Source organism: Pezoporus flaviventris, unplaced genomic scaffold (assembly GCF_033815535.1).
Source record: "Pezoporus flaviventris isolate CSIRO_AGI_PZ_B2104156 unplaced genomic scaffold, CSIRO_AGI_Pfla_v1 ptg000054l, whole genome shotgun sequence".
Taxonomy (NCBI): domain Eukaryota; kingdom Metazoa; phylum Chordata; class Aves; order Psittaciformes; family Psittacidae; genus Pezoporus; species Pezoporus flaviventris.
The window spans coordinates 7,078,646-7,095,568 of NW_026892602.1; the positions used below are offsets into that span (position 1 = coordinate 7,078,646).

At 40.2% G+C, this 16,923-nt stretch overlaps 1 protein-coding gene across 1 annotated transcript in view; it reads right to left on the minus strand.

Moving 5' to 3' along the window:
• LONP2 (lon peptidase 2, peroxisomal) overlaps positions 1-12,876 on the minus strand; it is a 49,212-nt gene extending 36,336 nt beyond the window's left edge. The window contains exons 1-7 of the mRNA XM_061469090.1: positions 12,559-12,876; positions 11,398-11,632; positions 10,499-10,630; positions 9,345-9,467; positions 7,583-7,746; positions 6,813-6,907; positions 4,802-5,060 (exon numbers count right to left, since the gene is read on the minus strand). Coding sequence (XP_061325074.1) covers positions 4,802-5,060; positions 6,813-6,907; positions 7,583-7,746; positions 9,345-9,467; positions 10,499-10,630; positions 11,398-11,632; positions 12,559-12,791 — 1,241 coding nt within the window. The 5' untranslated portion in view covers positions 12,792-12,876. The remainder of the gene's footprint in view (positions 1-4,801; positions 5,061-6,812; positions 6,908-7,582; positions 7,747-9,344; positions 9,468-10,498; positions 10,631-11,397; positions 11,633-12,558) is intronic.
• Positions 12,877-16,923: the final 4,047 nt, after the last annotated feature.

Sequence of the window (16,923 nt, forward strand, 5' to 3'; positions counted from 1 at the left end):
AATTTATTTTAAAATCACTAAAAAGGTACATTTAAAAAAAACACTAGAGTTGTACAGCATGTCATTAGGAGCTATGTATCCTAGAAAACGCAAGAAAAACATCTGGGAGGTCTGACCTTGTTGACTTTATGTAAACTGGGAATGTGTCTGAATCAGAACTTTAAAGCAGTACTAGTATTATTGATAAAAATGTGACTCACTCCCTTCACAGTTTTATAAAGACAAAACATTTTAACTTGTTTTTAACTACAGTAGTTTTCAAACTTCAGACGAAGAAACAGACAACAACGTTAATGCCACCAAACAAACTATTTCTGAACTTAGTTCACAAGGTCACAGCTTATTTTCTTGCAAGGACAGAGGATGCATGTACTCAAGTGCTTTACCAATGTATCTCTGCTTTGTACTTATATGATAAAGCTATTCCTCTCAAAGTTGCATGAGGTTTGTTTTTCTCTTGTGCAGCAAGGTATGTGTGGTGAACTTCTGCTAGCCTGGCTGTACTAGTGAGCAACCACACCTTTTCTCATGCACATTCACCTGAACAAGTCTTCAGCACAGGGCTAAGCTATAAATAAACTACCCAAACTTCCAGAAACTGAAAAGCAATGGTAATGTAAGGAAAAGTGCTCCACACAGAGGTGAGAGAGAGAGAGAGAAAAAAAAGAGCTTCACAGTGATCTCACCAGCACCATTATAGTTAAATGGCACAATTACGTCTTTCGTTTTTAAGAATAATAAAACCACACACATGGAACAGAGATCATATAGTTCCTGTATAAAATAAAGTATCAGTACTGAGAAGACCTTAAATGAAGTGACCTTCTTGGAAAAAAGTGCCAAGTCATTGTCATGGTTTAAGCCCAGCTGGTAACTCAGAACCACACAGCCACTCACTCACAGCCCCCTCCCCGCTTCCTCCCACTCCACCCCCCCCCCCGGCTTCCATGAGGTGGGATGGGGAGAAGAATCAAAAGAATGTAACTCCCACGGGTTGAGATAAGAGCAGTCCAGTAACGAAGGTATAACACAAACCACTACTGCTACCACCAGTGATAATAATGATAAGGGAAATAACCAGGGAAAAGAATACAACCGCTCTCCACCCACCAACCGATACCCACCCCGACCTGAGCAGCAATCTAGCCCTTCCGGGTTACTCCCCCCACCCCCAGTTTATATACTGGGCATGATGTGCTGTGGTATGGAATACCCCTTTGGCTAGTTTGGGTCAGGTCTCCTGTCTCTGCTTTCTCCTGACTTCCCCTCCCCCCCTGGCAGAGCATGGGATTGAGAAAGTCCTTGGTCAGACTAAATATTACTGCACAACAACTAAAAACATTGGTGTTACCAGCACTGTTCCCAGGCTGAAAGTCAAAAACACAGCACTGCACCAGCTACTGAGAAGGAGAAAAATGACTGCTACTGCTGAACTCAGGACAGTCATCCTTCAGTGTGGTTTGTTTGTTTGGTTTGGGGGGGTATTTTTTGTGGGTTTAAGGTTTGTTTTTTTTTTAATACAAGCTAAAAAAAAGTAAACCAGCAAACTTTAACATGTAATATAGATGAGTGGTAAATGGGTAAATGCAAACAACAGCTGGAGGATGCCTGATAAAGCAGTTCTGCTTTTGTACCAAGATGATGATTTCATTTTGGGAAGGCAGAATGGCAGTTGCTACTCTGCACTTGATCAAAAAAAATAACTCACAAACCCCAGTGGCGAGCACATGATCTGCACTGAGATGGCAAACCCTGGGCATTTCCAACTGCCCTAGCTATACACCAAAGAAGAGTATGTTTACTGAAACTCCACTCCCCACCCTGCTGCCATCTCATATATTTCGCTTGCTGAATCTGTCATTCTGCATCCTTCACATAAAACTGCAATAAATGGCCCAAGTGAACGCTATTTCAGGTTATATTTGCTTGCAAGTGAAACTGAATCAGAGTTTCTTTTTTAATGTTATAGTGCGTTTAGTACATTAGTTGGTACACACAGTTGATACAGACTTAAGCCTTCAAGCTTAATAAAGAACTTTCAGGAGAAAAATGGCTTCTAACACATAATATCAGAAGATCAGCCTGTTTACTGGACAGTAAAACTCAGAGAACAGCAAAACTCAGAGAACAGCACCCTCTGTCCCTTCCAGTTCCAGAGCATCTCTGTAATTACTCTCTGTGACTGCCACCAGATGCACAATGTGGATTCACTTGACTGTGAATAACTTGGAATGACTTATTCACACAAAAGGACATTACAGAGACAGTTCTCGAGAAAAGCCAGAGTTTTTAATTTGATTAAATCTTATCTTGATAAGCAGAAACAGAGGAGAAAAGAAAAAATGAACAGAATTTAAAAAATCAGTATGCAACAGTCAGTTTTAACTACAAAAAATTTGCAAAAGCACTCCTCACAAAGGACTCCTTGTACGGCTGCGAAGTTTGTTGTTAAACTATACACTTGTTTGTTGAAGAGTAACCACATGATATGGTTGATAATACTAGATGGTATCTTTTGCTTGTGAAAAATACACTGTGTTACCAAATATGAAATTTAAAATGGTTAGTTTCTAACATGCATTAATTATTTAATAATTCCCTCAAAAACACTACAGTGACAGTCAAAAACACTTGAATGTAAAAGTTTTAAAAGCCTCATTATCAGACACCTCTTTATTCTCTGTTAGGCCTAAGCACAAGATAGAAAGCCAAACAAAAGAAAACTCATCAAAATAACAACAAAAATGAACACAATAAGGAATTTGTGGCAATTGAGGAAGAGTTGATGACAGCTTTACTCTTATTCTTAATGTTAATTTCCCAGACGTGGTTTCCTTGTTACAAAGGCTTCACCCCTGCTCTGCCCCGGAAAAGTGACTGATAACTATATTGCTTAGTATTGAATACCCTCTAGTGGCTTCAGTTTCAATAGCAACGTGTTGCTGAATTACATTTTAAAATTGCTCTTAGGATCCATATCATAAGTAATCTAAAACATCAGAATTCTGAAACAGTGACTAGCACTGTTAATGAACTACAGGAATAATATGTAGTGCAGGAGGAGAACAGTTTTGCTTCTTTTTCCATTACTGTGTAAGTAAACAGGGGAAGGCCAGTTATCACAAAGGTTTCCAAAACAACACACATACATGCACAGAGTGCTGCTATGTAGTAAAAACCAATGCATCAAACCATATTTACCTACAAACCCACAGTGGCTGCATGGTATATTGGCATAAGTAAGAAAAACCTAAACTAAGAAAAAATCCACAAATAATTCTTTCAGGCTACAAACTCTAGGTAAGTGTCAAACACGCTGGAAAACTCCAGCAAATTTGCCACAGAAGAATACATGCAGAAATAAAGGCATATTGCTTGTTTTATTGAGAGTGCTAAAGTTAAAGTTCATGAAAAAAAAGAATTTTCAAGCTGTCATCAAGCACAAAATCACTGTTTTGTTGCTTTTTCACCTCTCATGTTCTAGTCTAAGAAGTATCTTATGCTCCAGATTCATAGAAATACCTCATATTCCAGATTCCTAGAGATTTATATGTATGTTCAGCATAATATTTCCCACTGAGTTTCCTGCATTCCTTCCAGTTGGGATTGTGAGTTTCCACCACTGTAATGTATTCACACATGCAACTAGCTTACAGTCAGAAGTCTTAATTCTGATATCACAAAATGAACTTTTAGTGGGGCATTTATTTTAGGTTATCATTAAAATTTCATAGGGAAGTGATACAAATACCAAGGTCCTTTTTATGCTTTGAAAAGAAAGAGAAATTACAAAATAACCTATAACTCAAGACAGAATGATGGTCTATTCTGATGTAGCCGCATAGCCATTGACCAAAATTAACTGCTACATGGCATCAAAGAGATAATAGCTTTAATTCATAATAATTTACATAATGTTGTAAGAACTTTTATTTAATAATGTGACTTAAAAAAAAAACCCACCCAAAACCGACATGCTTTTACAGATCTTTAGAACACTGACAAATCTATTATACCAAATATCCTATGCTGCATGCAAAAAGCATAAAATATGTTTAACAGAACCAAAAAGTGCTGCACTGATATTTGGCACCTACTTATCTACCTTACCTATCGTATTTCCAGTTGCAAGGAATGGGAAATAGATTAATACATATAAATGGTTTAACAGGCTAAGAAGTATATACATAAAGAGATGCAAGATCATAAAAAAGTCCTACAGAAAGTCACCCAAAAAAACCTCCTTTGACATGATCCAGCTTAGGTGTCCTTGTATAAACTTCCATTTGAAATGGGAAAAGTACTACACTAACAAGTCTGAGATACTAAGTAACTCAATTGCAACCTGTAAGTATCCCTCTCAGTTTCTGTTTTATCAACAAACATGGTTTTAAAGTAATGCATTGCTATACATAGGCTATTTTGTATAACTAGATCTTTACATCCTTCTTAAAAAGCAGAAAAATCAGATACAACATTTAAGAGTTTGCATTAGACTTCCTACTGAATTTTACTTCAAAGAGCTAACGTGACTGAACATGAAATTCCGTTCTCCCCTATGACAATAAAAGGCAGTAGCGTATGAAAGAATAAAGGCCTTATCTCAACACTAAACACCCATTCAAACTACTAAAATTCTCTAACCAAATAACACCACTGAATACCAAGAAAAAATAATTAATAATTACCATTGTTTGAAATAAGCAAAACAGCTCTGTATTAGCTAAACAAATAAAATAATACCTACATTCTGCACCAAACAAAAGCAAAAAATTCAATTAGGAAAGGAAGAAGTAGTTACCTGTGGCCTCGAATATCAGACTGATCACAGACTCCTCCTAAAGCAATTCTGTGGAATTCTCGACCCAATGTCTTCGCAATTGATCTTCCAACACTGGTTTTACCAACTCCTGGGGGTCCCACAAAACAAAGAATGGGTCCCTTGAGGTTGTTTTTAAGCTGTCGGACAGCTAAGTACTCCAAAACTCTCTTCTTCAGCTTCTCCATAGCATAATGATCATTATCCAAAACAATTCGAGCTGCACGAATTTCCAGGCGATCTATCAGTAATTGACAACAGAAAAGATACGAGCACATTTACCTTTAAAAACGGAAACAATTCATTCTCAAACATGTTCATCAAAACAATCCCACTGACACACACACACACACACACACACACTTTTTAGACATTTTCCTAAAACAAAGGTATTATAATTCTCACTTAGTTAAACATAAAATAGACAGATTACAGTAATGAAATTTATTAAAAACACTGGTTTAAAGCATCACAGACCAAAATCTGGTTCGAATGAATTTAGGGAATGTGGTTCAAATGAACTACTCTGTAACAGCAATTCAGTGATAAGTAAATTTTTCAGCATTTACCTTTTCACAGAAGTAAGTTAGATCCTGTAAGGTCTTCTCAAAAGACAAATTCATCCCTATGTCTTCATCATCTGCTTATGATAAGAGCCTATAACTATCTCACAAATGCAGCAAGATCTCATAGGCCTAAAGGGCACACTCTACTTGCTATGCAACACAAAGTGATTTAGCACTGTATAAAATACCCACATGATACCACAGTTGGAAAAATTAGGATTTTGCAATTGCTGTGATTTGTGATAAATGGTAAGACCCCACTGGTGGACATTAACTAATGCTTTACAAAAGGCAGGAATTTCTGGCAGCTGTCTTCTCCTTTGCTCTACAACATAAAGATAGCAGGCAGGAAGCAGTGAAGTCTATCAACTCCGCACACACCCACCCTTCAAATCGTATTCATCCTACATGCAGACTCCTCATACTGTAAGTGTGCCTATTTCACATACAGACAATCATGTCTCATCATCAACAGTGCAAATTTTTGTGATGAACCACTAGACAAAAAATTCACTAATGATCATAATTTTCTATTGTATTTCTATCTTTATATTCACATATATTCTTATTCACTGTAGCTATGGATTCCAAAGCTTCAGCCACATGAATGCGAATATAAACTTCAAAACTTTGCTTAAAGTGAAACTTCACACTACATGTGACATGGCATAATTTTACAAGATTAAAGAGAAAATGTAACCAAAACATCATTCTTCTAGGACATCAGTATCAAAAAATATTTTACTCGGTTTGGTATTCTTTGAATAACACCATAGAGATCTGCAAAGATCTGCAGGCAGATCTTTTTACAATTTAATGATTAAAGAAAATATTACAAGAAGATCTGTAAACAGTCAAGGCTCTAGTTCAAAATGGCCAAATTTCATCACCACGTTTACTAAGACGGCAAAAGACAGACATTTCTGATGGTGTGTTACGTTAAATTTCTTTTTAAAATCACATTCAAAAGCTTCATTCTTCAGTAGCTGCTAGAAAGTATTAAAATCATTTTCTCCAGCAGAACACCTTCTGGAAAGTCATTTTGCCCATTTAATCTACGTGTGTTGTTCAGCAGGAAGTCATGTCTGGTTTTCAACTCTACTTGCTCTCCATTTTTGTACACCATTCCCATATTAACAGTATCACTCTACGCTCAACATTTGAAAATAAAGAGTACAAAGCTGACATGACATTCAGTTTTTCTATTGTACCTGATGTTGCAATTATTAACTACAATTGTGCTTTTTCATCCTTTTGTTCCTCACGAAACTTGAGTAACTTAAGACACAGCAGAACCTTCTTTTATTAATGACATTTTTATGGTCAGATAATGAGACAAGACAGAACTAAGTACACAGTGTTTACATGATGGTTACCTATCCTAAAATGTCTGTGTAAGAAGACACAATCAACAATAAAAGGGTTACCTTTTGTACTCTTATTCCATGGCAATTCTACCATCAGTTCCAAGTAATTTCTCGTCAAAGCATATTCTGGCATTGACTGAGGCATCTTCTTCAATCTGGAAATATATGCACAGAATTCATAAGGCTAATCAGGAATTAACTGCAAAGTAAGACTCTTCTGCACCACAAGATGGACATTTAGCAAACTCTTTAAAGAACAGCATATCATCTTACTTTCTGACAAAGCAATACTAAAAGAGCAAGTCACTACTCCACCGATCATGAGCTTGTCTTTGCATAATAATAGGTTATTTATATGATACAAAGAGAAATTAAAAAAAGAGTCCATTTCCTATGCATACACTGCATCCTCAATGCATACATCACTATCTACACATCCTCACTGGAAGAGGTTGTAATCCATCATGGATAGCACAGTTATCCAATCATGAAAGAAAAACAGAAGGAAAAAGACTCAATAACTGGGTCAGCTTTAATTAAATAATTATTAAAAACTGGTATTATTCAGCTGAGGTTTTTTAGCTCTTCACAACATAGGGGCTTAGAGCTCACAGTTTAATGCAATATTAATGTATAAACCATATCTAGAAGACTTCATATTTCTTTGTCATCACTTCTGATGCTCAAAAAAGATGATGAAATGTATAAGCAAAAAACAGCACTCTACTAAATTTTTAAAAAATAATTTCCAAAACACAGCAACACAAACACACAATCAAATAAGGGAAGGTTAATGCAAGAGAAGAAACCATCATATGAAAGTCTCCTACCTCTTTATTTCCTTAAGACAAACTTTAAGAGCTTGTTCTGACATACTGGATGATCTAATCTTTTTTTCCAGCATGACAACATCATCATGATCTTCTTCCTCCTCCTCATCTTCTGTAGTGCTGGGAATGTGATTGGTTCTTCTATTAGGACGGATAGCTACAACCTATGAAATGGAAAACAGAGCCAGATTATAATATTGTTTTTTAAATCAAGTAGATACTTCGGCTTTGAATGGAAACCATGACAAAAATATACAAGGTGCTGGGAGAACCTCCATAGAAAAATTCAGAAGACTTTAATCCAATAAATAACTTCACAAAGTATTACTGGTACTACTTTAAAAAGTTGTAGTTGTTATATTGCTGTATATTGCTGTATACTTAGGAAATACGTACTTCCTAGGTGCATCTACCTGCACAGAAAACAAGAACAAAACTGAAAAAGTTATTCATGAGTTCTTGGGCATCGCATCCCAACATACTAAGCATAATAAGCCTTATTTTTACAAAACAGGTGTCGTGGTTTAAGCCCAACTGGTAATTCAGTATCATGTAGCAGTTCACTCACTCCCCCCACCTTTCCTCCCCTGGCTCCCAGAGGGATGGGGAGGAGAATCAAAAGAATGTAACTCCTACGGGTTGAGATAAGAGAGGTCCAGTAATGAAGGTATAACACAAACCACTGCTGCTACAACCAATAATAATAATGATAAGGGAAATAACCAGGGAAGAGAATACAACCACCCACCAACCATCAACCGATACCCAGCCCAACTCAAGCAGTGATCTAACCGTTCTGGTAACTGCCCCCAGTTTATATACTGGGCATGACATGCTGTGGTATGGAATACCTCTTTGGTCAGTTTGAGTCAGGTGTCCCGTCTCTGCTTCCTCCCAGCTTCCCCTCCTCCCTGGCAGAGCATGAGGCTCACAAAGTCCTTGGTCAGAGTAAACATTACTGAGCAGTAACTAAAACTATTGGTGTTATCAGCGCTGTCCCCACGCTGAAAGTCAAAAACACAGCACTGCACCAGCTACTAAGGAGAAAAATGACTGTTACTGCTGAACCAAGGACAACAGGTAAATCTCTTTTACCTTTTTTCATTTCTCAAGTACTTGCTGCTTACTAAACTGTGTAAGTATAGGTAGATGCAGCAAAAGTCTAAGGTGCCCTAGTTTAGCAAGCTACATTTTACAACACACATATTTTATTTGTATTTCAAAAGCTATCATTCACCTGCAATGCTATTAGCAAAATGTACAACTTTCACTCCACTGACCAAAACTCAATGTGCGCTTGCCACTGGGCATCAAATGAATCTTTGAAGGAACCCGAGCCTTTATTCAATGTCATAAAGTGCTCAGATTGAAAAAAAAGAAAAAAAGAAGAAAAAAAAAAACAAACCAAAAGACCTACCACCCAAAAACACCCAGCATAAAACCAACCAACCAAAAACTAACACCACCACCACCACCACCCCCCCCCCCCCCCATGAAAATAAAACCGAAATGATAAAATGATAACAAAACAAACCCCAAATAAAACCTTGGCTGTTTTAAAATTATATTTTATCTTTTAGGTGCTTAAAATACCAAAGTTGCCAGTGGGGCGTTCTCTGCAGCTCCAGACTGACCATGAAACATTACTGCTATAAATTAAAATTTTGCACAGATTAAAATTAGTGAATAAGCATTAGTATGCTTAAGAGTGTATCTTCATACTTATTTATGATGTTTAATTATCCACATTTAAAGTCCATACCCTTTTATCATCATCCTGTTTGGGCTTTCTTGTTTTCTGAAGCAGCTTCAAGCCTTCAATCTGCCTAACAAGCAATGGTATAGTCATCTTGAACCGTTCTTCCAGCCTAACAGCATCTAAAATCTAAAAGCAAGGAGTTACAAGTTGCCAGTGAGTTCATTCTGATGGATCATCAGCTTCAGGGAGGGGAACATAAAGGACACTATTGCTGTCTTCTGTTATACAGTTATACAATAGATGGTTTAGGAAAAAAAGCAGCAAGAAAAGCAATGAGAATACAGTCCACAAACCCCAGCCTCAAAGATCTGGATGCCAAAACTACAAAGCACTCCAAAACAGAAAAAAAGTCTTTTATCCTCTCTGGTTTTAAACCATCTTAATATTTCAGTTGTATTTTCTGTGGCAGACATCTATCAGCATTCTGGTTTTCAATTACTGAATCGAAAGAGTTAGACCTCTCAGAAAGTTACAGCATGATCACCTTGATTAACTCAGAAAAAAAAAAAATCACCTTATGCCTTAAGGGGTTTCTTGTCTGTTTGTTTAGAGGTTTTTTATTTTGTTTGTCTTTTTAAAATTTTATATGCTATTCCATTTTCATGACTAATGAATTTGCTATGTGGAAATGGGTAGAATTTGGCTCTTCCTTTTTCCACAGATTCCACTGGCTGCTCTTTTCTTTAGCACTTCTAATAAACCAAAAGGACACGGTAAATTTATTATGTACGTTCCTCCAGCAGGACATTCAGCCCAGCACACACCTTCACTTCAAATTAATTTCTGCATTAACTTCTACTGTGCTTTGAAAGAAGCTAGCTTATGCTGTCAATTCAAGGTTGAACATGTAGCACTGACAGTGACAAAAGGAACAACAAAACTTCCAAACACAGCAAACAAATACAGAAATCAGACTAGTAAGTCTTAAGCCATAAGCATCATTTTTGCATAAAGTCACCTGGACACAACAGTGTAAAACCTTTTTACAAATATTCATGCTCATGTGTAACACAAATAACTTCTGACACAACATTATCGCTGTACAGTCTCAAGTGTAAGCAACTTCACAGTTATCTAAAAAAATTAATTAACTGAAAAATAAAACCCAAACCAGCAAACATCTAACTCCACTTAAAAAAGGTTTAAGGTCATAATACCTGAAGCTTCTCTTGGTTGGAGGTACGGATGATAGAAGTCAGTATATCTGGCAAAGCTTCTCTTGGCAGATTGTCCAAAAGACGTCTCAGCTTTGCAACTGCAGGAACGGACATATCCAGCATCTCAACCAACTGCAAGGAACACACAATAAACAATATTCATTGTTGTTATGTTTCTTTTTCTCTGACTTAAAAAAAGTTGCATCTTTCAGCATGAAAGATGTCAAGGTTCTTTTCCAAAAAGCTACTGAAATAAATTTTTAAATGTTCACAGCAGGCACTAACAGCACAAGGCAACCATGATTTTTGTTTTTCAACTTGTGCAAGTTGTTAAAAATATCATCATTTGAGGCACTTTTTTCAGTGCCTACATCTCTTATTTTCCACACACATGCTGAATAAAACCTTCCCAGTTACCTTAACACTACAATGACTCTTCTTCTATACATCCTTTAAACTCAAACTCACACCTGGGGACATCTGTTTACAGTCAAGGTTCTAGAGGGGTTTTTCTCCTTTAATAATTAAAAAAAAATCAAACCAAACCACAAAATTTCAACCCATTGTGTATGTTTATACATATACATATGTAATTCAAGAACAAAAAATCAAAAATATTCCTTTTCTTAGTGTATTTACAGTAGTACTATATATAAAATACAAACTTTGCACAGTGCTAACATACACAGTTAGACTCATACTGCAACAAGCTGTATAGGCACCCTGCAACTCAACACAGAAACCTTAACATGTAACAAAAATATTTATTTTGCAGAAGAAATACTGAAATTCTAACAGTCACTGAAAAACATAAGAACTACGGAAAGAGGAGGGAAGATAAGAAACAAAGAAAAAAATGCATACATTGATATATGATACACAGGATTAAAACAGTTCACCTGCACTGCATACTTGTAGAATTGTTCTGACAGCTCTCCAAGCTCCTCCTCAGATTTATGCTGATTAGTAAACTGCTCAAGTCGATCTAACTGCTCTACTTCCGCCACAGGATATGGCTTCTCTTTCAGCAACTGCAGGATCTGGAATCGGCAGAGGCCTGTAACCAGCAATGTGTAATGTGGCTTGGGCCAGTTGCTGCCAACCACCTGAACTGCCAAGGCAGCAGTGCCAATCCTAAAAACAGACCAAATATCTGTGTTACTTGTCACCTTCCACGGAACATTTTGTGTGCCCATTATTAAGCAGCAATCTTACTAGAGGTTTCAAGAACCTTCTGGGTCATATTTATTTATCATGAAAAGCAACCAAATAACATAGATTACCTGAAAACTAATGAGGTAACTGAAAAACTAACTAAGAAAATATAATACAGTCACCCAACTTAGAAACATATTTTTTTCATAAATAATTTAATGAAGCTTGCTGTGGACAAGAACACTGACATTTCTGCTTAAACTAACATGCTGGGAAATTGAGTGTAATTTACAGTCCTTCAGTGAAATTGTCAGCCTCATTCTTACCAGTTTCAGATAACATGTACCTGTTTAAGCAGATTTAAACCAGAAGTTACTTTCTTACAAAAACCTTACTAAGTCCACTGATACGATAATTTTGTGAGTAAGGGTTGCAGCATATTAATTTTACTCATGCTTTACCCGACATTAACAGGATAAAATTCTGTTTCATTTTATGTGAACTAGGTCACTCTCCATGCTACTTGTTAGGTGAGAAACGCTAGCGTTAACAACTGCGACAGGCTTAACGCTCCTGGCCTGCGCTCTTTGATCCTATCTTCCTAGTCCACCTTGGTCTCCTCACTCAGACCCTTCTTCCCCAGATGCCAGCCTGACAGCCCCTGCCGCCATGGCCCCCTCCAACAGGCGCTCCTCCGGGGCACCGAGGAACGCCCCCCTCACAGCGGCGACGCGGAGCGGACTCGCCCCCGCGGCCAGGCCCATGCCCGCAGCGCGACGCCCCGCGAAGGTGACATCAGGGCAAGCTCGTCCCGGGGCCGCGCCGGCCCGGCCAAGGAGGCTTATGGAGAGGGTCAGCCGGGACCAGCGAGCCGCGAGGGCGAGCCGGGCCGGGCAGGGCAGCACCTGTGAAGGGAGGGCAGGTCGTCGCAGTCGGAAGTGGGGTCACTGGTGTTGGGGATGACGCCGATGATGGTGCTCCTCAGCGAGGTGCCCTTGAGGAGCCGGCTGCGCACCAGCTGCATGTTGCGCGGCGAGTCCACGCTGGTCCGCATGGTCGAGCCAGGCAGCAGCACGCCCTCATGGGTGAGCAGCAGCGGTAGGCGGCTGGGGATCTGAATGGCGCTGCCTGCCGCCATTGCGACCCGCTCCGCTCCCGACCGCACACTGGAGAGACAGGGCAGCCTCTGCTCCGCCCCGCTACGGGCGCCGGGACGGAACAGTCCGCTCTGCTCCCGCCCCGCCGGGGCGGTCTCATACGACGGGTCCTCCCCGGTGAAGTCACTTCTCGCTCCGTGTTTGCCTTTTTTCTTTTAAAAGAGAAGGCTCACTGTGGGGCAGGGCCCGCAAAGTGCTGGGCCCCGCGCCCCGAACGGCGGCACGGCTGCGGAGTCTGACACAGGAGAGGCAGAGTGTGACAGATTCAACATCGGTTAAATGTGACAGTTTCCAAGTTGAAAACCATTTTGTGCTTGTTCTTACAAAAGCCTGCTCTTCTGGGTCCGTACTCATGGATAAAGGATTCAGGGCCCTGTTTCATTAAGTAGAAGTCAGTGCAGGGACTCTTCAGAGTGCTCCGGGCAGCCCAGTACAGGAGGATTTGTAAGACAACAAGATGCAGGAGACCCCCCCCTGCAGTCCCGTGTCCAGCTCTGGGGCCCCCAGCACAAGAGGGACACGGACCTGCTCAACTAAGCCCAGAAGAGGCCGTGAAGATGATCAGAGGGCTGGAGCACCTCTGCTCTGGAAACAAGCTGAAAGAGCTGGGCTTCTTCAGCCTGGAGAAGAGAAGGCTCCTCCAGAGAGACCTTAGAGCAGCTCCAGTGCCTAAAGGGGCTGACAAGAAACCTGGAGAGGAGATTTTCACAAGGGCCTATAGTGACAGGACAAGGGGGAATCACTTTAACCTGATGGGGGGGGAGACTGAGATTAGACATTAGGTGGTGAGGTACTGGCACAGGTTGCACAAAGAAGCTCCATCCCTGGCAGTGTTCAAGGCCAGGTTGGACGGGGCTTGGAGCAACCTGGTCTAGTGGAAGGTGCCCCTGTCTATGACAGGGGTTGGAACTGGATGAGCTTTAAGGTCCCTTCCAATCCAAACCAGTCTGTAGTTTTACAACATCTCTTCTGCAGGGCAGGGGCCCAAAGCCTGAGCCTTCCCCAGGGGCTGGGTTACAGTGAAGATCAAAGCACCCACTGGTGCTCCTCTTGCCCAGGCCAGGCCAGATGCCAGCAGAGGAGGGACAGAGGCCCTGGGGCCTCACCCTTGCTGGGGAGTCCTACTGCAGTACAGCTATTTTCAGCAGGCCTGGAGTGATTAGCCAAGGTCACAGCTCGCTGTGATCAGTAACATTCCTTTGCCTAGTCGTGCTAAAGCCTGCCCAGGGGAAAAGGCTGGACCACTTAGGCCCTATGGAGAGTTCAGATGAAAAAGCATCTTTTAGAAACTTTCTTTTCAGCCCCTCTGGTGAAAAGAAGTGCAATATCAAAATTGCATAATATAATGAGACACATTAGCCAGTCCCTTGTTAATCAGTGACTTGCACAGTATGTTTTGAACAAAGGTAATCCTGTACAGAGGGGAAATCTCAGTAGCAACAAAAATGACAATTTGAAATGCACAAGTGTAGCTACAGTAAAATAATAGCTCAATTGTTCAGTTTATTAACACCTTAATCTGTTGGCCTACTGGAGAACACAAGGTATCAGGATGTATGGGAATACTAACAATGTATTTAAATGCAAAAATTTTAAGAAGATATTACAAATATCTTCTAAAGACATCAGAAAAATAAAGTTAAACATCTTCTAAGGCAGCCACCGAATGTACCTTAGAAAGAAGCTGGAATTTGATATACGATTCAGCATGATGTTTAAGAAACATTAACGCAAAAGGACACATAACAGGAATGGAAAGCGTTCTTCAACTTTCTGATGTTAACTATAATTACTCAGTAAACATACATTTAACACTCACAAATGTTTAAGTGTCTCTAACTATATTAGTTTGTGATATGAACACAAACCAAACCTAAACTTTTAACATTTGCTCAATACGTTTATTGATTTCTTGTTTTCAATCTGAGTTTTTTTCCTATTCCTATCAATGCAATGCCTTCCAAACCTTCAACACTGCTAGATGTTGTAGAAGAGCTTCAGAATTTATTAGGACATGAAGGTTGGGAAGATTTGGCAGATAATACATGCTAACTAGTTTTCCTTTAAGAGAACTGATAGCTTCTTTCTTCTTCTTAATCTACGTTGTGTTTCTGGAAATTTACATTGTCAAGTACTAAAAGCTCTCAATAGAAACAGATCATACACCTGCTGTGTACCTACCTATTTTCATTTGAAGTACATTCTTATTATTTTGCACCCACTATTATTGGAAATAATATTATCATTACTTTAAAGAGGAAATAATTTAATACAAAAACAGAAAATACAGTTATAGCAAATATTATTCTTACAGATGCATAGGAATTTTAAACCATTATGCATTTTGTTTGGTTTAACTAAGACTGTGCCATCTCTGATGTGCTACAGATTTTAGAGCTGATAGATCCCTAACTAGCTCTCATTTATCCCAACGTGATGGATTTATTTTTTACCTACTAGATATCAATTATTAGTACTAGTTACTAATGCTAGGGAAGGGCCATGGAGTGGAGGTCTGGGCAACTCTGGGCACCATGCTGGAGGCATACGGCGGTGACAGAGAGCTCCCAGGGAAGGGGTGCCTGGGATAGAATAGGAGCTGAACTGGGGTTGCTCGCAGGTGTGCCACAGTGCACCTCTCCAGTGCACCACCTTCCCCTTTTCAGGGCCATCCCTCACCCCAGCGCAGCTCCGCCTGTCCCAGCATGCTGTTGCTCCACTGTTTGTTTCACATTGCCCAGGACATTCCCAGTTGCAGGGACACCCAGCTCACCTTCTCTGTGGCTGTGGTCACAGTTCTGATCTCAGGGCAATGCCTTCATTGTCCCAGATAAGGCCCAGCGCAGCCACCGCAAGCTTCACCTCCCCTGCTCAACTATACCATATCGGATGTAGAAGGACCATTGCCATCAACACCACTAGCTGCACCAGGAGCTTTCTGTCCCCAGCCTCCCAACATGCAGCAGTGGTCCCATGGTCAGGAATAGGAACATGGCAGTGTTCATCCCACGGTCAGGAACAAGAGCCATCACCACCAGCCCCTTCAGAGACAGTGGACCCTGGCTCCTGAGAGCAGCTTGCCAAAGAAAAAGGCAGAAGCCCTGGGGTGCACAAAAAGGAAAAAGGATTAGTTTTAAGGGAAAAAGAACAAAATGAGAGCTATGGGGTATAATGAAAATAAAAACACTAGAGGATGATTAGGGCAAACTGATGACTTTGTGAGGCACAACCAGAAGAAGAAAGCCCAGTGGCATGCAGCATCCTTATCTCCCAGTGCCACCAGCATATGCCCCACCCCTCTGCCCCCAACACACTAGAGGCATATCAGGGTGCTGTAGGCAAAGTTGGGAGCAGCCCAGGGACCTCATTTGGAGCTGGCAAGGCCTGGCTGTCCCTAGGATAATGGAAAATGCCACCAACAGCCCTGAGAGTCCATAAATCCCCAGCAGCGCTGTGAACAGCGCTGCTATAAACCATAAACTCTAGCTGAAAAACTGCAGATATCAGAACCCAAATGGTTGTTTGGGCTTTACAACTTATGGATAAGATTAGATTTTAAAAAAACCCTGCTCTGAGTGGTAAATGTGTAAACTGAAAATCCTAACTGATAAATACTGAATCCCACAAAATTAAGAAGAAAACCACAATACCTGAGTGAGAAAACCCCAGCAAGAAATTCTAAGCAAAAAAAAAAACTGCACAAGAAAACCTCCACACCCAGTTTTACACAGGAAAAATGAAAGCACGTGCAAGCAGGAAGAGAGTAAAGAGAAGCCAAGGTTTTACTGCCCACAGCTTAAAACATTTCCCCTTCATTTCTGAGTGCAGCAGAACCGTAAGACACATCACAGACACTTTACAGTTGCTGTTTATAAGCTTGGTTTCAGCCACAATTCAAGTGTGACAATATGCAAGAAGCAATACATAGAACTTTTCCAAGCTGTCCTTGCACCGAGCCTGCCTGCCACACTGTGAGCCGGAACTCCTGCGCAGTAACAACCGTTATGCGTTACCCCGGCTATGCAGCAGGTGGTGCAGAGGGTCCAGAGTGAGGGTAAAATACTGCGGATGGGGAAATATTTATGATGTAAACTAGACATGTTTTTAGCCCAT